The sequence below is a fragment of the Festucalex cinctus genome, chromosome 11, assembly GCF_051991245.1.
Source record: "Festucalex cinctus isolate MCC-2025b chromosome 11, RoL_Fcin_1.0, whole genome shotgun sequence".
NCBI lineage: Eukaryota > Metazoa > Chordata > Actinopteri > Syngnathiformes > Syngnathidae > Festucalex > Festucalex cinctus.
In genome coordinates this window covers 17,564,827-17,590,729 of record NC_135421.1, presented here as the reverse complement: position 1 = coordinate 17,590,729, position 25,903 = coordinate 17,564,827, and the positions used below count along the sequence as shown (strand labels likewise).

Genomic DNA, 25,903 nt, shown 5'->3' with positions numbered 1-25,903 from the left:
TGGCACTGAATGCAGTACAGTACTCTAGTGTGACAAATGAAAAGCAGTAGAGGGCAGTCTTGTGCAATTATTGGCGTGATGGCTTACCGAGGACCGGAGGACATGGGTAAAAACTATCAACCGTTTAGCTCAATGAAATACGTCAGTCATTTTGTCTGAGAGCCAAACTAATCCTTAAAATATTTACAAAAAAAAAAAAAAAAAAAAGTCTTAAAATACGACAGACAAAAAAAAAAAAACACGAATACTAAGAAATACAAAATAATAAATAAATAATAAACCAATACTCAAAAATGTACATGAGATGTTAAAAAAATGAAAATGTCAAACAAAATCCTAAAGAGATTTGAGATTTATGATGTTCAAATATTAGGAAGAAATACTCATACATATTAGACAACTGATAAAAAAAAAAACATGCATTGTGAAAACGGAAATAAAATGGAGAAAAATGTCACAAAAATATATCTAAAATAGAGAAATTACAAAAATTTTCAAAATACAAAATCAGGCAAAACAAATACACAAATATAACTATTAGCACCATTCACATGAAGTTCAATAAAAAAATGCATGAGGAAAAATATGAAGTTTGCTGAAAATGGCAGATATGTTCTAAAATAAGAATTGGGGGGGGGGGGGGGGAATAAAACAGAATCACACAAAAATCTTGATTAAAAAAAAAAGTGATTGTAGTTTGTATCTACTATACTTGTACTGTTTGTATCTTCTATCTTTCTCCGTCTGCTTACTTTTGCGGCAAGCAGCAGACCAAAGAAACCAAACGACAACTATACTACTGTCAGAAACACTAAATACAGTATGAGCAGCCATCACTCTGAAATTTTATTTTTTATTTATTCATAGAATGCAGTTGTTTTCCTGAAAAAAAAATGTGTGGACAAACAACTCCTTCCTTCTCCTTTCCATTTGCTGCCACATTGCAGAGTAGTTTCATGTGTCAGTCTTCACATCCACACAGTGAAAATGTTTCCATGTGGGAAACGGGATGAGTCACGAGCATGAGACAGAGGAGGACGTGGGAGACTCGGAAGAGAGCGCAGATGAGAAAAAGATGGAGGAAAAGAAGGCAGGGGAGTCCGTTAGACAGGGGAAAGTGCTGCCAGGGTCCAGTAGGAGCCAAAGAAAAATGGTGGGTGGGAGCAAGAGGCAACAAAACATTGAACAGTCGTTACACTCGAGTCCCCTTCTAAAGTGAACCAAAGTTGAGTCGGTGTTGTTGGCCGATAGCTGGAGTCAGTGAACCGATGCAGCTGAATCAACAGTCTGCCGTCTAGACTCAGTGGTCCTATACGATAGACTTCTTTCAATTTGGGACAGTTACTGTTGATTTAGTGTTACTTCCTGTTGATTTTGGGGCACTTCTGTCTCACTTCCTGTTGATTTAGTCGAACTTCCTGTTAATTTTGGGACACTTGTGTGTCACTTCCTGTTGATTTAGTGGCACTTCCTGTTAATTTTGGGACACTTGTGTCACTTCCTATTGAGTTAGTGATGCTTTCTGTTGATTTTGGGACACATCCAAGTCACTTCCTATTGATTTTGGGGTGCTTCCTGTTGATTGAGTGGCACTTCCTATTGATTTAAGGAAACTTCTGTCATTTCTTGTTTTAGTGGCACTTCATGTTGATTTTGGGACACTTCCTGTTGATTTGGTGGCACTTGTGTGTCACTTCCTGTTGATTTAGTGTCACTTCTTGTTGGTTTTGGGACACATCTGTGTCATTTCCTGTTGATTTAGTTATGCGGAAGGCCACTGACTTGTGTGAACATCCAAATCTTAATTCCACCAACTAGTCAGAGACCAGATACAGCTGAGTCTTATGAGTCCCCTGTTAGAACCGATGCAATTGAATCATCCCGAGCCCACAAAATGTCGGGTGAGTCGCTAACTGGGTCCAGTGAAACAATACAACTGAATGTTTCTAAGTCCAGTCGGGAACCAATACAACCGACTTCTCAGAATCCACCAACTAGAGTCTGTGAATACAACCCGATCATCCGAGTCCCCCTGTGATTCCAATTCACAGTTCACTTCATCTGAATCTGCTGTCAATCACCCATCAATCATCTGGGGTGTTTACTGTAACGTATTTTACTCATGAACCAATCCAAGTGTTATAACTCGTGTGTGTGAGCCGATTCAACCCAATCATCTGAGTCCGCTAAACTTGAGTCGCTGAACTGATAGAATTGAATCATCCCGATTCCGTTGTCTTTCCGATGAGTCCACCAACTCCCAGTCAGTTACACTTTAACACCCGAATGTGCTGAGTCAACAGTGAGTCTGCTAATTCAAATGGATGGATGGGTGAACTTATACAACGCAGGGCCGTTGTGGGAGTTCTGGAATTTGGCCAAACTGGCTGCTACAAAGCAAAATATCCGACTTCCTGTTCAATTTCACCTCAAGGTCCCTGAGAATTTTCTTTTACGATAAGACATTCAAATCTGAACCCCATTTCAAATGGATCAGTGAAACTGCTGAGTCAAGTCTTTTCAAACTTTCCAGTGGGTGTGGCCTATTTTATTTTTTTCTCTTTTCTTTCTAACTTTCAAGTGGGCGCTACTGAGTGACTTTTACCAGACTGTAAGATCACCTCACCAAATAAAAGGGGGGGGGGGGGGGGGGGGGGGAATTCAGTTTTTTTGGGCTACCACTGAGCCTGCTGGAGTTCCAGATAGCGCTGGAGTGAATTTAACAGCTTACTGCTGCCTCAATGTGAAAGTCATTTATAGCCCCCTCGACTTTTATGGCTCTTGTTGGAAAGAAGCAAACGCCAGCAAGTGTGAGTCATCTACGTTCGGACGGCTGCACGTGTTGCTGCTTGAGCAGTTTGAGTTGGAACAAAAAATAAAAAAAAAACCCCGAAGGAACAGTGCTCTATCATTTTTAATATGTCACAACTCATCAGAGCAGTCAAGCCAGCCGCAACGACCTGAGTTAGCGATTAGCGATCCAGTACACCGAATGTGCTGGAATTAGCAAAGCAGCCCCGGAAACATCTTTTTGACTGATTGACAGGAAGCGCACCAAAGATGTGAATCTTACGTTTTTCATGAAGTGATTTATTTTTTCTTTTTCTTTTTTCTTTTTTTTTCCCCTTACTTGCAAGCCAGAGTCAATGTTAATTGAATGGGGACTAATACAGGAAATGAAGACTTTATTGCGATAATATTTCTAGAATCCCGAGAGATGTAACATCTGGAAAAACTGTGCTCGATTGGGGGGGGGGTCTTGGGGTGAGAAGACATCTGCTTCTCACTTGGCAGAACAGATTTAGTTGGATTGACTTTTTCAAGCGTGATAACATACGGCTTTTTAAACTGAGGTCTCTCATGGATCAGATCATCCATTTTCTTAATTTTTTTTATCCTATTCTGGATTAGTGGGAAACTCGAGTTTATCCAGATAAAACTTCGACTGAAAGTGGACAGTTCAGTCAGTGACCATTATTAACACGGTGTCACCGATTTATAAGCCAGTGGATCAAAGACTTTTTTCGATATCTTTGATTGATTCAAAACGCAACCAAAAGAGTGAGCAAACTGATGGAATGGAAATCGATATTATTGTCACAAGTAGAGAAATAATTTTTTTTAATTTTTTTTTGACATTTTCCTGGATCCTACCTGAATTGAGTCCACCTCCGGAACAGGGTTATTATAGTTTTGGAATTTTTCATTTTAGTTTTTAACATTAAATGTAAACTTTTTCCCCATTCATTTTCAATGGGACTGTCAAATTTTTCTAAGTCCCCCTAACTCCATAAATACAACTTGGCATTACCAGCTCTGTGATATTGCCCAGTGGCAATGCACTTGGTAAAATGCATTGTCCAGTAACCAGGAGGTCGCGGGTTCGAATCCCACCTCCGACTGTACCTTGCAAACGTATACATGGCAATTATGCTAACTGATGAAAAGCATACCAACTATCTTAGTTCCACTTTTCCATCTAAATGAATTGCGGGTACTGCATGCCTATGTGGCGCTACTGCATGAATATTATTTATTTTGCATTTTTCCATTGGATATCATTAGTTCCATTTTTTCCATCTAAATGAATGGAGGGTACTTTCGGATAACACTTTTAAATATAAATAGGCCATTAGCCATGATTTTCAACAAGCCAAGTTGGCTCACATGTTAAATACTTGCCTGGTGTTACGAAGGCATGCAAGTGCGTTGGTTCAAATCTCGCTTGGGAAATATTTTATTAGCATTCAGCTTTCAGCATTCCCGCGGCATTTCTGCAGAAATTTCACTTTGTCTAGTTTAAAAAGCATTTTCGTTTTTATTTTATTTCATTAACAAAATTGTTTTTTGAATTTTATTTTTTTTTGTTAGTTTTAGTTAACTAAAATAACCTTGCTCCGGAATTGGCCCCATCGCCACCAAATTGTTAACTGTCATATTCAGATGAGGCGCCGTGTATCAGACAAAAACGAACACAACAAACGCTCAGAATTGGAAAAACTGATGAAGGCGGACAAAAACCAGATGCTGAATGTTTATTAGAAAGTCTATTTTATTTTTGTGTTCTATAGTCAGATGAAACACAAGTTTCAGTAAATGAAACAAAAAAACAAAGACAGCTCAACAAATACATTCTATCATGAAATTGCTTTGGTTTGTTTGAGGCAGTGGATCAAGAAGTGCACTTTCATGTAATTTGCATTCAAGCAGTTGCTAGCAATTTAACTCAAGCCTCGTGTAAACTTTTTGTGTGTGTGTGTGTGTGTGTGTGTGTGTGTGTGTGTGTGTGTGTGGGGGGGGGATTTTGTGGCTAAGAAGAAACGATTACACGGGTATCGAATGACATGGAAAAAGGCGAGACAAAAAAACCAATTGGTGAATAAGAAGCTTGGCGAGTGATTCATGCAAGTCCCGAATGTAGGCGACAATTTTTGGACCGCTCGCTTAAAGTATAAATCTGCACTACAAAAAAAACAACTTGACTGTACAAAACAAAATGCACATCATTAACCATCTGCAAAACAAACACCAAGTAGCACCAGTAGATAAAAAAACAAAAAAAAAATCATGCGGCAAACGTTGTTGCTTTTCATTTGTGATAGGGGATTTTGTTTGTTTTTTTATTTTTATTTTTTGTTGTTAAAGGAGCTTCTGAAGAGATTGGGGCGGGGTCAAGTCCATTTGTGTGGAATCCAGTGCAGCCTCCATTCGTACAGTATGACCAGTGTGGATTGTTCTCCTCAAAACACAGGTAAAGGCTGGCCACGGGTGCAATCCGTCTCCTATGTGCTTAGTGACGCCATCACCCCTTGCTTGATGGCAGCTGCGGGCAAATAGAGAAAGTCACATGGTTGCCATCCTCATCACACGCACACACAAACGCAATTTCAAACCTTCAATTCTTTTTTCCCCCTCGCAAAGCCCATTCGTCACCTTTTTTGCTTTTTGTGAAATGTGTCCTTTCATTTGGCACGGGTTGTCATCAGCGTGAAAAACCCCTCTTACCTGGTTTTCCACAAGCCTTGGCGCACTGTTCGTGCGTGTCGAAGCGATTCTGGTTTCCGCCGCAGCCTCCGTACCAGAAGCGTGCGCAGCTCTTGCTGGGCGCGTCGTAGTGCCACTTGAGAACGAACTTGGCGCACGTGCCTTCCTCCTTGGGCAGCTGGCAAATGTCCACGGCCGTGGAAGCCGCTGGTGAGAAACCCACAAGACAATCGTTTAAGGTGAAAAAGTAATTTTTCTGGTTGGAATGCGAAAATTACGAGACAAGGAAATTTGTGGAAATTTTGAGGATCGAACCTGGAGCCGGGTGGCGCTCTGCCTTGTCCACTTGCTGCTGCTGCTGCTGCTGCTGCTGCTGCTGAGGCTCAGGCTCCGGCACTGACAGCATAAAACGCACGGGAACCAGGGTTATTATTCTAGTTTTGGAATTTTTCATTTTAGTTTGTTTTCATTTTGTTTTGAGTTTTGTTTTTTAAATTTAGATAGTTTTAATTCGTTTTCAGGGTCGTTCTCTTAGTTTGAATTGGTTTTAGTTCTTTAATAAATGCTTAGTTTTGTTAGTTTCAGGATCTTTTTTTTTTTTTTTTTTTTTTTTTTTTTTTTTTTTTAAATGTGTATTACTTGTGCGCAATATTTAAAATCAGATAATGGATGGATATAAAACCAAGCAGAGTGATTTATGTGTACTTACCCGTTTCTGGTTTGTCCAGTGGCATGTTTACTGGAGCGGTGATAACCTGGCTGCTGATGATTGGTCGCTGCGCTGCAGCCTCTGTACGCGACAAAACAAAAAAAAATGTTCGTCTTCTGCGGGGCCTCGTTTAAATATTCAGCACTTTGAGCTTTATTGATAATAACCAATCTTGCCATAGTTACCAGGTAAAAAATAAGTTACTGATGACTTGTTTTAAAAAGTAACTGAGTTACTACTTTCCTGATTACTTGCATTAACTTAACTACTAATGACTTGATTTTAAAAGTAACTAAGATTCCAAGTTACTGTAATAGTTACATTGAGCAGATACTGACTGCACTACTAAACAAGAAAATGACACCCGCTTTTGTAAAATTAAGTAATCAGTAAAGTTACTAATACTTAGTTATGTGCCCCAATCAAGTAATCAGTAAAGTAACTAAGTGACTTTTTTTTTTATTTTTATTTTTATTTTTTATTTTTTTAAGGTAACTGTGGCGACACATTAACACGTTAGAGCGTCAGAATGTGAAAGGTAACTTAGTTACTTTACTGATTTACTTGCATTAAAAGTTAATTATGAAATACTTTATTTTAAAAGTAACTTAGATTACAAGTTACATTGAGCAGATACTGACCGCCCTACTAAACATGAAAATATCACCCGCTTTTGTGAAATTGAGTAATCAGTAAAGTAACTTTAATCAATAAAGTAACTAAGTTACTTTACTAATTACTTAAAGTAACAAGTTACTTTTCTAATACTTAGTTAAAATGTGTCCAAATCAAGTAATTAGTCAAGTAACTAAGTTACTAAACATGAAAATATCACCCGCTTTTGTGAAATCGTGTAATCAGTAAAGTAACTTCAGTGACTTTTTCAAGGTAACTGTGGCAACACATTAACATGTTAGTTTTTGGAACTGACTGGTGGTGACGACGCCCTTGTGGGTGGCGAGCACGTGTCCGTCGGCGCCGTGGCCCGTGACCACGGCGTGGTACGTCTGCCCGCTTTGCAGCTTGTCCACGGTCAGCTCGGACGCCGACACGTTGGTCTTGACGGCCAAGGCGTGGTCGTGCAGCCGCGTCACTATCACTTGGAAGTAGACGAAATTCTTGGGATCCGGGTTGGTCCAGCGCAACTTGAAGCTGCTGCGGGTCACGTTGGACACGTGAAGCTCCTCCGCGTCCAATGCTGAAGACCAAAAAAACAAAAAAACAAGCAAGATGAATTTTAATGGGTGAAGATTCTAACAGTGGAAATTTGTTAAAAACATCAATCGACATCAGTTACAATCATCCAGCTACTTTTTATTTCAATCGATTTTTTTTTGTTTTGTTTGTTTTTGTTTGTTTTTCTGTTCCCCCCTAATACTTTGATATTTTCTCATGCTCCCTTCAACATTTGTTTGATATTCAATCACAATATTTTGGTACAAATACTTGTGTTTCTATCAATAGGTTTGTATTTTTAAATCAAATAGCTGTCCAGATTCAAATTATGTCTCGAATGCATTTTAATTGAACTGCCTTGTATCAAATTAATTACTATTTTTACATCATGAATTTTTTTTTTGGTCCATTTGATTTTCTTTAATTTTTAACAATATTTTTTTATGTTTTTAATCGAATGTGTTTTGTTATTTTGGTCTGGTGATATGTATTCTCATGTTTTGTGACATTTTTGACTAGTATTTTTGTATTTTAATGTAACCGTTCTATTTTGTATTTTTTATTCTAATTTATTTTTATTTACCAATGTTGTAGGTCTATTTAATTTTCTTTAATTTTTAATATTTTGATGTTTTTAATCTTTTTAGTCTAGTATTTTAATGTAACAAGTTCTATTTTGTATTTTTACACATTTTTTATTTTTATTTTTTTTTGCATTTTTAATCTATTTTTCTACACCAATGTATTTTCCCCAAATATGTTTAGGTGCAGTATTTTTTTTTTGTCTATTTGATTTTCTTTCATTTTTAATATTTTTGATGTTTTTAATCTAATGTGTATTATTTTATTGTAATTAAATATGTATTGTAATTAAATATGTAATTTGTATTCTCATGTTTTGTAACATTTTTGTCAAATATACTAGTATTTTAATGTAATGAGTTCTATTTTGTATTTTTACACATTTTCCATCATCTTTTTTTTTTTGCATTTTTAATCTATTTTTCTTTACCAATGTTGTAGTTTCCCCAAACATGTTTATGTGCAGTATTTGTTTTGTCTGGTGTCTTATTTTTCATATTTATTTCAAAATATCCATACATTTTTTATTTTTTTTTATTTTTTTTAACCTATTTGTACATTTGGTCTAATTGTACGAAATTCAAAAAAATGCTTTTTTTTTTTTTTTTTTAAACAAACAAAACAACTTGTCATGAGTTTTTGCCTTTGTCAGAATGGAGCTCACCTTTGTGCTTTACTGTATGAGATTCCTGTTGCTTTTCGTGAGGTTTTGTGTGACTCCTTTAAACGAGAAGACAACATGGAAATGTGATAAAGATGATCATGAGGCCTGTAATGCAAAAAAGAAAAAAAAAGAAAAAAAAACTCACTGGGGTTGGCGTGCAAGAGTGGTGAAAGGGTTTTTTAGTGGCTGGTCGCTCTGGAACCACTTGCAGTGTTTGGACACTTCAGGCGACATGAAGAAAGCGTTTTCAACTGCAGAGGAATACAAACACGATTAGACAGACAATAACAAAACCACTGAAAAAGATTACAGCAGAAATAATGTATGTGTGTAATGCAAAACTTTGGTCAGAAATGTTAGTAAAAAGTATTAGAAAAATGAAACTTATTCATAAAAAAATACATATAATAGAAAATACAAAACATGAAAAATATCCAACAAAAAATAACAGACAAAAATACACATATAATAGAAAATACAAAAAGGAAAAAATATCCAACAAAATTGACAGAAAAAAATATACATATAATAGAAAATAAAAAAAGAAAAATATCCAACAAAATATGAGAGAAAATATATATAGGCTATAATAGAAAATGCATGGATATGAGAGAAAAAATAAAACTGGATGAAAAATATTAAAAATATTGTATTATAAATTTAAAAGATTAAAGGGATACTTGTCTAATTGAGCCATTTCCAGCAGTAAAAAGTTAATATTTGTTCTATAATTAATGTAACTTTATTTTTCATGTACAATTAATACCCCTATAAAGTAACTTTTCTACTTGCTATTGACTGATGATGACATCACCTGTGCTGAGGAAGTAGGTAACGACCAATCATGGCTCACCTGTTTTCTGGGTTTGGTCAGCGAACTGAGCCATGATTGGTCGTTACCTGCTTCCTCAGCACAGGTGATGTCATCATCAGTCGACAACAAGTAGAAAAATTAGTTTTTAAAGGTATTAATTGTACATAAAATATAATGGTTATCAAATTGATTCTGGACAAAATATTAACTTTTCACTGCTGATAATTGTTCAATGAGTCAAGTACCTCTTTAAATATGTATACACAAAGAATAGAAGAGTAAATTTGAGAAAATATATATATTTGTAATGGAAAAATATTGGATAGAGCAATAACGTAGTAAGCCCAAACTTACTGCTGATGTACTTGGGCAACATCTGTCCGAAGGTGAGCATGTGCTTGTCGTAAAACTGCGTGATCGTGTCCAGCCTCTTGAAGAAGACGTCGGAGGGCTCGCTGGCCATACGGGCCAGGACGCGGGTGTCGCCGGCGCTCAGCTTCTCGCCCACGCCGAAGATGACCACGAAGTAGCCCCGGCACTTGATCTCGGTGGCCACGCGCACCAGCCGCTCCTCGTCCTCCTCTACGCCGCCCGTCACGAAGAGCGTCAGCACCTTGCGGGGCCGCTGCAGCGGCGCCTTCTCAAACACGTGCTCCACCGTCCAGTCCATGGCGGCCGCCAACGAGCGCCCGCCTTCCAGCTGCGGCGTCTTGTCCAGCAGGAACTTGACGATACCTTCCGCCGACTGGTGCTCAGTCAAGCCAATGTCTACGTGGACGGGCGTCTTGGTGTGATTGTGCAGGAACTGATAGGGCGCTTGCTGGAGGACGGCCACGCGGGCGTGGTGGGCCGATGTGTCGGGGCTGGGGGACACTTGCAGGTGCTCCACCATGTGTGCGATGTAGCGTTTGATCTCGGTGAAGACGGCCGGGTACGTGCTCTCCGAGCTGTCCACCACGAAGCCCATGTCGATGTCCACGTCGGTCACGAAAGACCTTCGGTCTCGGCCGGGCGACGGCGGGATGTAGTCGCACATTTGGTTTGGTGCGCAGATGTCTGGAAAAGAGCAAGAACCGTTCTTTGGATCTCGTACCACTTCGGAAAAAATACTTAAGATTAGTAACATAAAAGAAAAAACAAGACAGAGGGATCTATAGTAATCAAACAACGAAAGGCCGCTAGCTTAATGCTAACGCACCATGTGAAAAGCTACAGACAGGCTAACAAAACTAGCATCAATGTTGTGGTAGCTATAGCCCTTTAAGATTAGTAACATAAAAGAAAAAACAGGACCAAGAGATCTACAGTAATCATGCAACGAAAGTCCGCTAGCTTAAATTAATGCTAACGCACAAAACAGGCTAACAAAACTAGTGTCAATGTTGTGGTAGCTATAGCCCTTTAATTAATAACATACAAGAAAAAACAAGACGAAGGGATCTACAGTAATCATACAACGAAAGTCCGCTAGCTTAATGCTAACGCACAGATAGGCTAACCATCAGTGTTGTGGTATTTGAACACCAACAGTCAAGCAATAAATGTAACCCTAACCCCTACATGACAGTACTCACATGCATATATTCTTTATCTTCTGTGAACACAACTAATATTACTGCATCTTGACCATATGAGTTCCTATATTTTCTAATATTTGTGATTATTTTCTTTGTTGTTGCTAATGTTAATGCTATCTTAGCATGCTAATGCTAATTTAGCATATTAATGCTAATACTAACTTAGCATGCTAATGCTAATTCTAACTTAGCATGCTAATGATAATTGATATGTGAATGAAAGTTATTTTAATATTTTGGGCTTTTTTCTTCCTAAAAGTGGGTCACTGTCTTGATTTTTGAGATTCTTTGATGCTCTTACCAAAACAGAGATGGCAGTTCATGACTTTTGTCATGACTGAATCGAACTGCGAGCTGCCTGGGCTGGGCAAGACGATGACCTGGGCCAGTGCCGTGTTGTTCACCTTGTGGGCCAAAAGAAAACAACATCAGGTCAGTATATGATAATTATTGTGACACAACTGGGTTTCTTGTCAGTCAAAATTCCATCATTTCAACAAAATAAAACAATGTCAGAAAAAGCCTACTAGAACATCTTACCCATCTGCTGACCCACATTCAACAGGAGTTTGAATATGATTGGTTAGCTCTGAGCTAAGCCAGTATGAGAGAATGTGCATACTTTTGCTATCACATCGTCTCAGTTGTTTATTTTATACTCCCCATCTCATTTTTTTATTTTTATTTTATTTTTTTTAAGTTATACAGCAGATAGGTCACAATTATTGAAATGATTGATTTTGGTCTAATTTTTTAATCACAAAAATGTGGCTTTTTAATAAGGCAAGTGTGTAGACTTTTTATATCCACTTTAGATGGACAGAAGGATGGATCGATAATAGATTTAAAAAAAAAAGCAAAACACACACACAAAAAAATTAAAATAAGAAAAACACAAGCACAAAATAAATCAAAACAAACACAAAAAAACCTTGAGGCTCAGCCAAAAACAAAACAAAAAAAACAGATTGAAATTGAAGCCAAATCATACCAAACCAAACAAACACCCCCCAAAATAAATAAAAGAAAAAAAACAACCAAAATCAAAATCCCAGATCAAAAAAGCCCATACCAAACAAAAACCCTACGCCCCAAAAAACAAACAAAAGAAAACTAACCCCCCAAAACACCCCTTCCCTTTCCCCAAAAATCCAAAACAAAAAGCACACAACCAAAAAATGCAAAACACACACAAATAAACTAAAAAAAAAAAGAAAAACAACATAAAAACAAACACAAAATAAAACAAAACAAACAAAAACAGAAAGGTTCCCATAAACAGAACAAAACAAAATGAAGCCAAACCAAACAAAACATCCCCCCCCCCAAAAAGTAATAAAAACACAAAAACCAAACCAAACAAAAACTTGAGGCTCAACCAAAAATTTTTTAAATACCAAACCAAACAAAACTGCGATTGGCTGGCAACCAGTCCAGGGTGTCCCCCGCCTACTGCCCAGAGCCAGCTGAGATAGGCGCCAGCAGCCCCCGCGACCCTTGTGAGGAACAAGCGGTCAAGAAAATGGATGGATGGATGGAAACCAAACAAAAACCCAAATACCCCAAAAAAAATAACTAAAAGAAAAAACAACCAAAATAAAAAAAAGCCCAAACCAAACAAAAACCCAATGCCCCAAAAAACAAAACAAAACAAAATTGAACCCTCAAAACACCCACCCCCCCTTTTCCCAAAAAATCCCAAACCAACAAAAACGCAACCTCACAAAACCAAATAACAAAGAAATCCAAGACCCCAAGTAAAGAAAACCACCAACTAGTCCCGACCTGTCTGTGGAAAGGTGCCTGTGGGGCGTCGTTACCTGCAAGGCTCTGGCGAGGGCCCTGTCGTCGCTCTTGACCAAGAACAAGGTGGCGACGCCGGCGTCGTGGAGCCGCATGGCGGCATTGGTGACGGCCTGCGCGTTGCCCACCGAGCCGCCCACAAAGAAGACGGCCACCTTCCTCACCAGGAATCCGCTGCGCACCCGCTTGAAGGTGTTGTGCGCCACGAAGCTCATGGCCGTCTCCAGGCTGCGCCGCTTGTTGGTCTGCAGCGGCTGCAGGCCCTCCACGCGCCGCAGCAGCGCCCGCTTCTTCAGCGCGTCGGCGAAACGCACCTCGGTGGTCACCTCGCTGTTGTAGAGCGCCAGCGCCACGCGGGCGCCCCTCGGGCAGTTGCTCTCCGACACAGTCAGGCCGCGCAGCAGCCGCAGGACGGCCTCGCGCATGCCGCCGAAGGCCGGGCGCCCCACGTCGCTGGACGCGTCCAGCACGAAGGCCAGCTCCGTCGGGTACAGGGGGCACTCCAGCTTGCCTGGGTGAGTCCGCGGGCGCGTTTTTTTTTAATCAGCCGCGCTCGGCGTGAACGCTAAAAAGTGGAAACGGCGGCGGTGTTTGGTACTTACCGTAGCAGCACGCTGTGAACAAAAGGGGCAACAATGAGTGAGACCAACGTACGAGAGCATAAAATGTATCAGTTTCAACTCTTCTACTGCCAGACGTTATAAAAAACAAAAAAAACAAAAAAAAACACACATTTCCATTCCTACGCTAGCATGTAACCAGAATTTCGGCTTAAGTTGAATTTCCCCATTAAAGTCAATATTTACATCAAAATAATTTGAATAAAAAATCTAAACTACATTAAAATACTACTACTACAACTAATAATAATAATAATAAAGATACTTTATGACTGTCCGATTGACCAACATTGTTAGAAGACGTCGCTTTCTTCGTCTTTGGGGCCATGATGAAAGCCAAAGATACTCCCACAAGTGCACAAGCGCTAGCACTAGCTAATGGCTAAATAGCGGACGAGGGGAAAACACTGCGGCCAAAATGGCAGACGGGACCAAAATGGCGGACCGAGTGCGCCTTAACTCGAGGACTACCTGTAGTGTGTGCTTTTACTAAATAAACATGGTGGGTACCACATGAAAGATCGCATTCAATTCTTTCATTGAGGAAAAAATAAAAGTATGTTTCCACCTTATTCCGTTCTTTAGTAATTGCCATTTGAAAATAGGCAATTTGAGTAATATTTCGCGAAAATTGATGGAGAAAACAAGCTTTTTGTGAGGATACATTTTCTTTGACGCCACTATTTTTTGTTTAGTGACTCTCTGCGAATTAGGTTTAATGTGACACAGGCTTTGATCATTTCACGTCATCCTTGAAAATGTTCGATTTCAAAAATTACATCAGATTCCGTCACGTTTCATTGTAATTCCATACACCGGCAGCCCATTAAAAAGAGATACAATGCTGCCATCTGCTGGCCATAGTTAGACGTTGCATTGCCCATTGATAAAAACAAACAAACAAACAAACAAAAAAACGTGGATGACATCATTTAACGTTTATGGCGGCATACATCGTGATTTTACTGATCGTTATTAAACATTTTTGGCGGTCAAAGAGTTAAATGTGCCTAAATCGATTTTATTTGTGTGCCTATATTGGGCGCATTGTTCATGTTGTACACGATTTGGCCACTTGGGGGCAGTGTGGTTCCGGACGCGCTGATACACGGTTAATTTGTCGCCACATTAGAGAGTAGAAGGAAAAAGTCACGATCAAGTTATTCCAATAAAAGTTTTTTTTTTTTTTTTTTTTTTTTAAGTGTAAAAAGCATATGCCGATGAGTAATGTTAAGATGCTTCACTGTACATACATTTCTGAAGCGTTTTGTATTAATAGCCGTTCTTTTGAGTGTTAAAAGTCCTGCGACTAGCATGCTAATTAGCATTAGCGAGTCACACTGGAGTAGTTGCACATCTATAAATTGAAGCAGAAATCATGGACAATCATAATTTTTTAATAAAAAATCTTTCTGCGTCGAATCTCAGACACAAGAATTGGAATTGAATCGAATCGTGAGACAGTCAAAGATTCCCCACCTCTAATGCTGATTTCTATTACATTTGTGGAATTAGAATGAAGCAGCAAAATCCAGCCATTTTGCCACTTGCTATCCACTGAAAATGACATCACAGTTGCTCAGGCACGGGGTACCGACCAATCACGGCCAGGCTTGCAACAAACGTCACATGATCAAGCCCAGAAAACAGGTGAGCCGTGATTGGTCTTTAGCTGAGCAGCTGTGATGTCATTTTCAGTGGACAGCAAGTGGCAGTACAAGGCAAGATGGCCGCCCCCTGAGATGGATAAAAACAGGTGAATTTTACGGCTTTCGCAATTCTGTGTTAATCTGAATGATGTAATGTTGGGATGAGTTTAAAAAATGTTTCCTTCAGTTGTGTTAATGAATTGAACATATGAACTTACGACAGTTGTCTCTGATCTTCTTGACAAGGTCGCATTGCTGATGAAGAAAAAAACAAAACAAAACGTCACTGTTGAGCTCGATTAAAGTAACCAGGATGAGTTAGTTAGTTGTTTAAAGGTGTACATACCACCACTCCCGGTCCTCTGGGTCCTTTCTGACCCTAAAGGCATCAAAAAGACCAAATGTTAACGTTTGGGCAAAACATCAACATTGTGTGATGAGGTGGAAGTGAAGTGATGGCCGCCGCTTACGTAAGACCCCGCATAGCCGACCTCTCCTTTCTGCCCGAGAGTTCCGGCATTTCCGGAGATGCCCTGGCGAGAAATAAGATTGCAGCTTGTGATTGTCACCATAAATGGCGGCGAGCTACCAACTGGCCGATTGATGGATCCGGATGACATTTTAGTTCGCACCATCATTTAAATATTACAATTGGAGACAAATCAACAAACTACGTCTAATTTGAAACCCTACTTGGAAACCCCAACCCTTATTTGAAACCCTCGTCTTGTTTTAATCCCTACTTCAAAACCCTAACACTAATTTGAAACCATCCATTGAAACTCTAACCATACTTTAAAACCCTAACTCGTTTTCCCCCCCAAACTAACAAACTTAACTCGTGATGTCACAATCTAAAACAATAATCCTTCCCAAAGATAACATGAAGCTACTGCTGTTGTTTTTGTCTTGTATGCTTAAAATGCAGGATGTGAGAGGTTTGAGAATTTCAATAATCCCTTTCTCCCATTCTAGTTGTTTTGTTTTTGTTTTTTTATAGCAAAAACGATGCCAACACTTCCTGTTTTTTGCTTCTTCTTTCAAATTTGCTCAGTGTTATATGCAAAACTGTGCCCCCACCTCATGGCCAAACGTGTATAATTTGTATTTGCCATGATATTTATTTTCCATTTTTATTTTATTTTTGAACCTTTTTTTTTTTTTTTTTTTTTTTTTTTTTACAAATTTTCAGATTTTTTTAAACATTTTTTTGTATTCTTCAAACATTTTTTTTTGTATTTGTGCATTCAATCACACACATGGCAAAAACATAATAATTGCAGTTTACCCTCTGTCCACGGTTTCCTCGAGGTCCAGGTCCACCCTTGGTTCCCGCGTTACCGGCTTCTCCCTGCACATTTAGAAAAAGGAGAACACGCACACATCAACAAGAGCAGCTGTAGTACTTAGTAGGGGTGGAAATATCTTTGTACAGCTGCACATACCTTTTGGTAAGGGACATAGCATATATTCATGTATAATGTGTTTCCTGATGATGTTAACCAATGCCCAACCACTATCAATTCTAATTTCCTCACTCGATTCAATTTCGATTCACCTCAATTCAAACCGATATTGATTAACTCATTCACTCGTAGCCATTTTCACTGAAGCGACCCCCTTTGCTGTTTTATTGGATATTGACTGATTTTAAAAGGCCCACAGAATATTTTGTTCCTACCAAAATAAAGATTAGAGCCTCTTCTTTCATCAGGAAAAAAAAAGTACATTTGTATCTGTTTCTGTTTCGAAGCAATTAGCATTAGAATACAGCTATGTTTCATCAATATTCACATTCCTGGGGAAAACGGTCAAAAAGAGCTTGTTGCAACATGCCCCTGGCTGATCGCTTGTACTATGCTGCCACCTGCTGGCCGTTTTTTGTAATGACTATCATTGCTTTAAGCCACCTCTTCATGTCAAAAGCTGCATCAAAGCCTTCTCTATGCTCTTACATAAAAACACAAACAAAAAATTTTTATAAATACACTTTTGGGAGTGAAGGACAAAGTATTAAAAACGTATTTAAACGTTTTTGTGTTTGAATGAGTTAATGATGGAACGTCAATTCTGCTTAAATATTGAGGACATGATAAAAAAAAAAAAAAAAAAAAAAAAATTAAATTCCAAATTAAAATAGTAACTGCTGAAATTATTTAGTTTATTAATTAAAGTAACACTCACAAACATTGACATCAGCAACGATGAGGTGAAAATTTTTTCATAAGTCTAATTCAATAACTGTAAATGTAAATTGAAAAGATTCTGAATTGTGTCTCAAAATGTAAGAAAATACTTTTAAATTCATGTGCACATTAAATATCAAGAAAACAGTAAGATTGTATAAAAAAAAACATGCTCTTTAAAATTTTAATTTTCTTATGAATTAATTGATTTTTTTTTTTTTAACTTAGCCCAACTGACCTCCACCAAGGTGCAGTATGTACGGAAGTGTGACTTTTGGAGTACATTTCCATTTTACCCTAGTTGAAATGAGAAATCTGAAAATAATTTTCTCATTTTCTGACTCGGCGTTTTGCTTACCTTTGGCCCTGGGAAACCTGGGAAGCCTTCGTCACCCTACATATGAAAACAAATCTATTGGCGTTATTATATCCAAATCATAATCATATGATGTAGTCGTATTTGAGAGTATGTTCGACGTAGATAACAAAATGGACTTGCCCTTCTTCCTTTGGGCCCCGAGATGCCAAAACCATCTCTGCCGTCTTCGCCCTTGGAGAGAAAAAAAAAACATGTCACATCCCGCCGTCTTTCATCAGCATTACAAATACAAAAAAAAAAAAAAAAATGTCTTACAGGCTCTCCACGCAGTCCGAGGGGTCCGACGACACCTTTGACCCCGGGATCTCCGGGCTCTCCCTAGCACAGGAAAAAAAATGTCAACATTAAACAATAGGGGTGTGAATTGCCTAGTACCTGACGATTCGATTCGTATCACGATTCACAGGTCACGATTCGATTCGATACCGATTAATCCCGATACGAATTTATAAGTCGATTGTTGCGATTTTTTTTCATTCAAATTTAGAAAATACTAATCAGTAAGCTTGTAGAGTGTAAGATTTATATGAAAATGTATTATTTATTTATCTGAAATTTCAGTCTTATAGAGGTTGTAATCTGTTTCATGTTTGAACAGCATTAAAATAAAATATTAAGGCTTAATGTTCCGTTCATATAACATTCTTCCATGCTCAAGGTGTGAATCCTAAAAAAAAAAAAAAAAATCGATTCTGCCCTTATTGAATCGATTCGAGAATCGCGCGATGTAGTATCGCGATATATCGCCGAATCGATTTTTTTTTTAACACCCCTATTAAACAACGTCTCTTGGGTACGTATCGAAAACTTTCAGCACAATCTTTCTCTGGTTGTGTCTGCAGAGTGGGGTTTTTTTTTTTCTCACATGCTATTTTGCTCCAATACGTTCCACGTGTGTGCTCAGTAACATAAGCGAGCACGAGGCTTATGATGCATTCGAGGATGGTTGGAAGTGGGACTTTTCTGAGTTCAAACCAGGAAGTGTGTACGGGAACGCCCCCTTGAACTCAGAAATCCCATTTGCGAAGTCGGGAAAAAAAACAGATCCTGACTTCACAGACGGACTACAAGTGACGTCACTCTACAATGGCGACCACAAACCGTACAACACAATTTACTCGAGTATAAAACTGGATAGCTTTCTTCATTCATAAATATTCGACATAACTTCACATAACGCAACGTACGTGACAGTATGCCGCTATCTTTCTGCATGAAATTATACAGTTAACTACTGAACTGTATGGAATACTTATGAAATAAGATCAAAACAATAAATGAAGCAAAATTGCAAGCAGGCAAGTTTGCTGAGGTCAAAATGAGTTTTAAGAACCAAAATAAAATACAATTTACCACTAGCCGCCATTTTTGTTGTTTACTTTCTCCTTGAACGCTTTCAGGTGGGAACTGGGAAAAAAACAAACAACTCGGATGTATCCGATTTCCGAGCATCCTCGAATGCAGCATTAGGCCTTGCGTGTTTACAAATGAAACAAAGCTGTTGTGGAAAGAACACAAAACCACGCCAACGTCGGGTCCCAGTCTCTACCTTGCGACCGACAGATCCTCTTCTTCCCTTTTCTCCCGCGGTACCCGGGCTTCCCCCAGGACCCTACAAAGGAAAAAATAATTTTGATTTTCAATATACAGTACAGTGCATCTGGAAAAGATTGATTTTTTTTAAAATACATTTTCTTCTGCTACAGCCTTAGTGCAAAATGGGATAGATTATTATTATTTTTTCTTTCACAATTGCACACAGAGTAAAAGTGGACATTTTTTTTTTGTCTCAGAAAAGACCTATCAGGCTCACTTACCCTGGGTCCAGGATTTCCATCTTCTCCTCTGGGTCCCGGTGCACCGTTTGGTCCAGCTGGACCCTAATCAAGGAGACAAATATGGAACAATTTGTGACGATACGTAAACGCCCAAATTGGTCACTTGCACATCCACCAAATTTTGAGTCAATTTGTGAAACTGGTGTTAAGGTAGGGCTGCTAGATTATAGGGGTGGGTTTGGGGGGGGGTTGCAATAATCATAATTATTTTGGCAATAAATGATTGCAATTTATTTTTTTGATACAAAAAAAAAAAAAAAGTTTAACTAATTAAAAAAAAATAAAAACACTATAATTATGTAATTTCCTTTTGGACCAAACAGAATTTATTTGACTTATTTATTTATTTATTTATTTATTTTGGCAAAAACTTGAAGTTGGAGTGTAGCATGTGCAGTGGGACGATCATTTATGTTTTTTATACAAAACAAAAAATTGTTTAAACATAAAAAAAATAAAATAAAATAAAATAATATGAAGACTAATGAAATTCTTTGAAACACTGTAATTATGCAAGTTCCTTTTGGATGAAACAAAATGTATTAAATGAGTTATTTTAAAATTTAAAAAAGGTGCAAATGTATAAATTTAAACAACTCAAAAATTAGAATTGATCATCTTTTTTTTTTTTTTTTTTTTTTTTTTTTTTAATACGATTATGCTGATTTTGTGATTGTGGACGTTCCAGTGGGCACTACCAAGGGATTTTTTTCATTTTTTTTTGCCAAATCGTCTGCTTCAAATCAAAATGACCAACTTCCTGTTGAATTTTTTCCCTTGGTCCTTGAGACTTTTTCATGCTTCCTGTTAAGATATACATGTCCCACCCACCCAATTATGTGTTGATCTACCAAACTAGTGTCGGGGGCTTATTTTTCTTGATGTGTCCCAGACACTACTGAGAGAATTCATCCAAAATGGCCGCATCAAATTGTCTTACTTCCTGTTCAGTTTCTCACATACTGTAGGTCCTTGAGACTTTTTTTTTGTTTGTTTTGTGCATGCTGCTACAATAGATCTGTCATGGGTGGGGGGCGCTATCCGCGTTCCTGTCTTGCTTTGCCCTAATTTGCGAAATATTTGCAACGAGGACTTACTCTTGATCCTCCGATTCCAGGCTCTCCCCTGACACCGTCGACTCCAGGCGGTCCCGCGTTACCCTTGACGGCAAATGTATTAGAATGAGGTCCCTTGCTCATATCGTGTGCGGCCACTTACAAAAAGAAAAAAAAAATAATACTTACAGCTTGTCCCGGTGCGCCTCGTCTCCCGTCCGCTCCCTAATAAAAACATGCCAATAAATATCAAGTGGTCACATGGTACAAGCAATAAGTGTTAGAACAGAGTACCCTTCTTCCTGGTTCACCAGGTGCTCCCTTGTTTCCATCCTCGCCGGGCTCACCCTACCAATTTAAAAACACAACAGGAGAAAGTTTCCGTATTTTTATTAACGTATGACATGTCCTATGTATGATAATTACTGTACTGTATTCAATTGGGGACATTACCGCTGGTCCGGCATCGCCGGGGTCTCCTTTTGGTCCGGCTCGGGCGTTATCTCTTCCACTTGTACCCTGTTGAGACACAAATATAAAAAATGACGAGCCATCGTTTTTATTTTATGGTCACAAATGGTTACAAAACGGCAAATGTGAACAAAACTCACAGGGTCTCCTCTGATTCCCATTTCTCCTCTGTCTCCTGCTTGACCTTTGATGCCTTTAGGACCCTAGAAAATTCAAAGACAAAAAAGTCAGATGGGAAAACATTGCATGGGAAACAATTGTATGTAACCACAAATACAAATTTTTTTTTTTTAAAATCCATGACTCACTCTTCTGCCAGGATGTCCTCGGTCTCCTGAGGGCCCAGCAACTCCACTTTTGCCCTGAAACACCCCCGCAGATGAAAATTCATGCAACAAAACGATTCTATGAATCCATTTTCAAAGATGCCATTACCTCTTCGCCATTAATACCGTCCAGGCCGATTTCTCCGGATTCGCCCTGCGACAGGTTTTAGCATTTGTTTAGCGTTTTTTTCAAGCAGCTCAGTCTCACAATGCAAATTTGAAAAGGAAATGACGTCACCTTTTCTCCAGAGTATCCTCGAGAACCCTGAGGAAAGGATGTTAAAAATCAGAGTTAGCAGATAGCAAAGTTGATGTCATTCCGTGAGATATCGTATGTATTAAAAATACATTTAAGCCCACAAAATTTCCACCCAAAATGTTTGCGATCATTTGGTTTACCTTCAAACCTCTCTGTCCCGGACATCCCTGGAAACCTTGAGTTCCATTCACACCAGGAGGACCTCGCTCTCCCTGTTATCAGAGTATTTACCACGCAGATATTTTAACACATGACAATAAAAACATCAAAGAATTCACAACTGCAAATCAACTGTCAAAAAGGGATAAGAAATGATCTTACCGGTCCACCCTCATCACCAGGATGTCCTTGGCTTCCTGCGCCACCTGGACGACCCTAAAAAAGCAAAACAATCAATTAGCAGCATTTTTTAAGTTTTTTTGAAAGTATTTAGCGTTTTTTTAACCACCAATAATTACCTTAGGTCCTGAAACTCCTATGGAGCCTCGGTCTCCCCTGGTGCCGGTACACTTGCACGGCACTGCACAGCACTCCCGCTCTGCAATATTGTCCTACGTAACATGAAGAAAAACACGAGTGAATATACCGTATTTTGTATTCTTCCGTGCATTCAAATGAACTTACCAGCTCCTCCAATAGCTCGTAGTCCAAGTCGAGGATGTTGAGTCGCAGGGGTCGAGTGTACCTGAAGCCACGGCCAAATTCCAACAATGCGGCTTCCTCAAACTTGGGCACCCGTTCCAGCCCCACCAGGATGAAACTGTTGACTCCTGGTTGGAGATGGAAGATTTGTGATTTTTGTTTGTGTTTTACTCTTCTCCTAGTATTCCATACACTAGTAGGGCTGGGGTGGGGGTTGGGGGGGCGTGATGATGACCAAGGATAGGTCGACTAAAAATGTTTACGTCGACGCCCTATCGGCTATCCAGTCATATATACAGATCAGTGTAGCTAACAGGCAGCTCAAATCATTTACTCATGGACTATTGTTGAAGCATCGTCTGTAAGTGACTTTTAAGCTGCGTAATGTAGATAGTGTATGTATGAACTAAATGGTACTTAGTGTTTGTTTCCCTTAAATGATCGCTAGCTTGCTAATGCTAATTGCAATTGCTAACAGTTTAGCGTAGGCTAATTTTGCTAGTGTTTAAAAATGCATATGTGCGGAAGATAGTAAATAAGGAGTAGTTATATCCACTAAGGTCAACATGCCTTCAACCTTAGTGGACGTTCGGAATTGTCAGTTCAATAGTTATATGATGATCGATTTGAAAAAGATTTGTGACAGCCGAACACGAGGGCATTACAGACTCCTGTGCTATAGGGTGTTGATCACGCTAAAGTGTGGTAGTCACCTGACTGCCGGAGCTCTTCAACTCGCCTTTTCATTTCAGGATAGGATGCATCCATACCGTCAGTCAGATGAATAACAACCTGGAATGAAAAGATTAGACTCAAACATCGTTCTTGACTGTACTTAGAACTGACCAAGGCACATGTGTTTCATCAAGCCACCTTGACAGTATCATCTTGTCTGGTCCTGAATCTGTCAGTGTACGCCGAGATGGTTTTGCCACTGAGAACGAAGGGGCCGCGAGTGCGAAGGCCTCTAAAGGCTTCCAAGAGCCTATCGGCATTGTTGGAGAAGTCCACCTGCACTGGCTGCCCTCTGGAGTCGACGGCGAGCATGCCGATTTGAATGGAGGGAATCTGCCCCGACGAACAGCTGATGGTCGACATTTTGGCGATGCGCTGAAGAATGGCAGCCATCTTGCTCAAGAGGTTGGTCTGGGCGCTGAAGATATTTTGGGCAGAAACGTCGAAGCCCACTAACACCTCCAGGTTGCAGGCTAGAAAAGACGACACTAACTATTTAGTCCATTTATTATCATTCACTATTCATTTATTCAACAACTCTCCGCTGTATGAGATGAATACTTCTGGACACCGTACAATAATATCATACATATTACCAGAAATGGGTGGTTCAGTAAATTTTGCCGGTCCATCATTCCTCAGGAGCCGGGCCAAACATCCATGCTTTTTTTTTTTTTTGTATTGATTCATGCTTCGATTTTTTTCTACAAGTTATACTGTACTATTAATTATTATATTATTAGCTCTATCGCAGTCACAGAAGTATGCATTTATAACAATCCTTTTTCATGGTTTTACTGTATATCTGCCCATCTCTCTGTTTATCTATCAAGCTATTTATATATCATTATCATGACGAAATAATGCCGTAGCATTTCTCACCTTTGGGCGCTTCCTCTACGCCAACGCACAGCTTGCCCTTCACTTCATCGTCTAACGTCCCCAGGATTTGTTCATTGAGCTCGGAAAGCTCCTGGATGGTTCTGGCTCTGGCCACGGTAGAGGAGTCACTGGCGAGGGTCTCCAACTCATTCTCCGTGTCGCCCACTCCAACGGCAAAGACTCTCACGCCGCTCTTTTTCAAGCCGAGTACCGCTGATTTGCTGTCATCAGATGACGGTCCTCCTGTGATGACCATGAGGATCTGAGGCGTGCCTTCATCTTTCCTACTGCCCTTTTCTTTAGAAAAGTGAACATTTTGAACGTGTCGAATGGCCGCCCCCGTGTTGGCTCTACGTCCCCCTTTATAATCTGCGCGCTCGACCGCAGTAACAATGTCTGGTTTGTTATTGTAGGTATTGAGGTAGAACACATCTGACACGTCAGTGCCATAATGCGCCAGTCCAATCCTCAGGTTGTCTCTGTCGCTGTAGAACAGATCTATGAGTTCGGCGACAAACATCATCACTTTATTGAAATGATCTCTGCTCAGGTTTATGGAGCCATCCACCAAAAACACGATATCAGCCTTCTTGGGTGCAGGCAGGCCTTGTGCTAGGACGCGATAAGACAGAGAAGGGAAAAAGGGTTTTCATTAGTTATTCTGTCAGTTAAAACATACGCTAATGCTCTGTTCATTTCCGTAAGACTCACTGGGAATCTCCTCTGGGGTGGGATCAAAGGGTAGGGTGCCCCTTAGTCTTGCAACGAATCTGTCATTGATTGCTGGCAGGTTAGGGAAGGTAGGAACCTGAAGAACATCTTCTGGTGACTTAGCAATTTGGGTGAGCTGCCTTGTGTCTGCTCCACTTGCTCCAATACCAATACAGTTGACCTTGGATCCCTTTAGCAAAGGCCCATAGATAGACACATCTTGCGGGGAACGTCCACCTGTGAGAACCACAAGATGCTGGGAGGCTTCCACTGGACGAACACCGGCAGAGGGCTTCAACTCATTCTGGATGACATATTCAATTGCATCAGCCAGGTTGGAGGAGCGGCCACCCATTTGACGGAGTTTTCTAACGGCCGTGATAACGTCCGGCTTGTTGTCATGGGAATTGAGCGAGAACTCCGGTTTGACTCGGTCCGCGTACTGGACAAGGGCTACGCGCACTTGGTCAGGTCGCACGTCGAGCTGTCGGACAAGGTTCAAGATAAAGTCACGAATGTGAGCGATACCAGTGACACCTGTGCTGTCTGAGCCATCAATGAGGAAAATGATGTCCTTTCGCCCAACATCTAACATATCTGCAAAAAGGAATCACAAAAAGAGGGACTTTTGTTATCAATTCAAGCAAAGTCCATTAATCATTGAAGTCTTACCTAACAAGACATCTGGAGGATGATAGCTTTCGATTATTTCAGTGGCGGATATTGTTCTGACCGAATCAATGAGCTGCTGCTCCACGTCTGGTAGCTGCTGGAAACTTTCAACTGTGTATGCAAGTTCAGGCTTCAAGGAAATTTTCCTCAACTCGTCTGGGTCTGAATTCCTTGAACCTATGGCGATAGGTGCAACATGGCTCCTCTTAAGTTGGTCTGCTGGTGAGGTAACATCGTCTGTAGAGGTTCCACCGGTAACTACAATCAAAAACTGAGGCACTCCGTCTTCAATGCGGCTTCCCGCGGACCTCTGGTAGATGTTTCGAGAGACCCACTCAAGAGCACGACCTGTGTTTAGACGATTTCCTCCTCTGCTCCGAAGTTGCGTTACAGCCTGGCGTACTTCGTTTTTGGTGGAATATTCATTGAGGAGAAACTCTACCTTGGCGTCATCGCTATACTGTACAACCGAAATTCTGACTTTATCCAGTCCAACGTCGAGCTTATCCACAACTCTTCTGATCATTTCACGAATGGAAGGGAAGTCATTTCGTGCCGCACTCGAGCCGTCGATGAGAAACACAACATCTCTCTTTTCTCCACCTGTACTTGGTACAATTTCTGTATAAAAAAAACAATCAAAAGAAACAAGGTATAAGTGGTGTACAA

At 39.7% G+C, this 25,903-nt stretch overlaps 2 protein-coding genes across 2 annotated transcripts in view; one reads left to right on the top strand and one right to left on the bottom strand.

The window, feature by feature from the left end:
• The window catches only part of mlphb (melanophilin b), a 140,952-nt gene that overhangs the window by 2,670 nt on the left and 112,379 nt on the right, over positions 1 to 25,903 (top strand). The window contains exon 4 of the mRNA XM_077536956.1: positions 11,316 to 11,438. The gene's annotated coding sequence lies outside the window, so the exon portion shown is untranslated. The remainder of the gene's footprint in view (positions 1 to 11,315; positions 11,439 to 25,903) is intronic.
• The window catches only part of col6a3 (collagen, type VI, alpha 3), a 77,638-nt gene continuing 56,267 nt past the window's right edge, over positions 4,533 to 25,903 (bottom strand). Inside the window, exons 7-43 of the mRNA XM_077536952.1 lie at positions 25,235 to 25,855; positions 24,563 to 25,159; positions 23,852 to 24,463; positions 23,108 to 23,442; positions 22,948 to 23,026; positions 22,217 to 22,362; positions 22,051 to 22,143; positions 21,914 to 21,967; positions 21,733 to 21,804; positions 21,572 to 21,598; positions 21,443 to 21,487; positions 21,316 to 21,369; positions 21,148 to 21,210; positions 20,990 to 21,055; positions 20,831 to 20,884; positions 20,726 to 20,761; positions 20,579 to 20,641; positions 19,461 to 19,523; positions 19,193 to 19,255; positions 17,899 to 17,961; positions 17,764 to 17,814; positions 17,623 to 17,658; positions 16,367 to 16,429; positions 15,549 to 15,611; positions 15,425 to 15,457; positions 15,297 to 15,333; positions 13,412 to 13,423; positions 12,827 to 13,320; positions 11,308 to 11,410; positions 9,784 to 10,485; positions 8,761 to 8,866; positions 8,616 to 8,671; positions 7,125 to 7,391; positions 6,194 to 6,274; positions 5,800 to 5,880; positions 5,506 to 5,691; positions 4,533 to 5,323 (exon numbers count right to left, since the gene is read on the bottom strand). Coding sequence (XP_077393078.1) covers positions 5,283 to 5,323; positions 5,506 to 5,691; positions 5,800 to 5,880; positions 6,194 to 6,274; positions 7,125 to 7,391; positions 8,616 to 8,671; positions 8,761 to 8,866; positions 9,784 to 10,485; positions 11,308 to 11,410; positions 12,827 to 13,320; positions 13,412 to 13,423; positions 15,297 to 15,333; positions 15,425 to 15,457; positions 15,549 to 15,611; positions 16,367 to 16,429; positions 17,623 to 17,658; positions 17,764 to 17,814; positions 17,899 to 17,961; positions 19,193 to 19,255; positions 19,461 to 19,523; positions 20,579 to 20,641; positions 20,726 to 20,761; positions 20,831 to 20,884; positions 20,990 to 21,055; positions 21,148 to 21,210; positions 21,316 to 21,369; positions 21,443 to 21,487; positions 21,572 to 21,598; positions 21,733 to 21,804; positions 21,914 to 21,967; positions 22,051 to 22,143; positions 22,217 to 22,362; positions 22,948 to 23,026; positions 23,108 to 23,442; positions 23,852 to 24,463; positions 24,563 to 25,159; positions 25,235 to 25,855 — 5,618 coding nt within the window. The 3' untranslated portion in view covers positions 4,533 to 5,282. The remainder of the gene's footprint in view (positions 5,324 to 5,505; positions 5,692 to 5,799; positions 5,881 to 6,193; positions 6,275 to 7,124; positions 7,392 to 8,615; positions 8,672 to 8,760; positions 8,867 to 9,783; positions 10,486 to 11,307; positions 11,411 to 12,826; positions 13,321 to 13,411; positions 13,424 to 15,296; positions 15,334 to 15,424; positions 15,458 to 15,548; positions 15,612 to 16,366; positions 16,430 to 17,622; positions 17,659 to 17,763; positions 17,815 to 17,898; positions 17,962 to 19,192; positions 19,256 to 19,460; positions 19,524 to 20,578; positions 20,642 to 20,725; positions 20,762 to 20,830; positions 20,885 to 20,989; positions 21,056 to 21,147; positions 21,211 to 21,315; positions 21,370 to 21,442; positions 21,488 to 21,571; positions 21,599 to 21,732; positions 21,805 to 21,913; positions 21,968 to 22,050; positions 22,144 to 22,216; positions 22,363 to 22,947; positions 23,027 to 23,107; positions 23,443 to 23,851; positions 24,464 to 24,562; positions 25,160 to 25,234; positions 25,856 to 25,903) is intronic.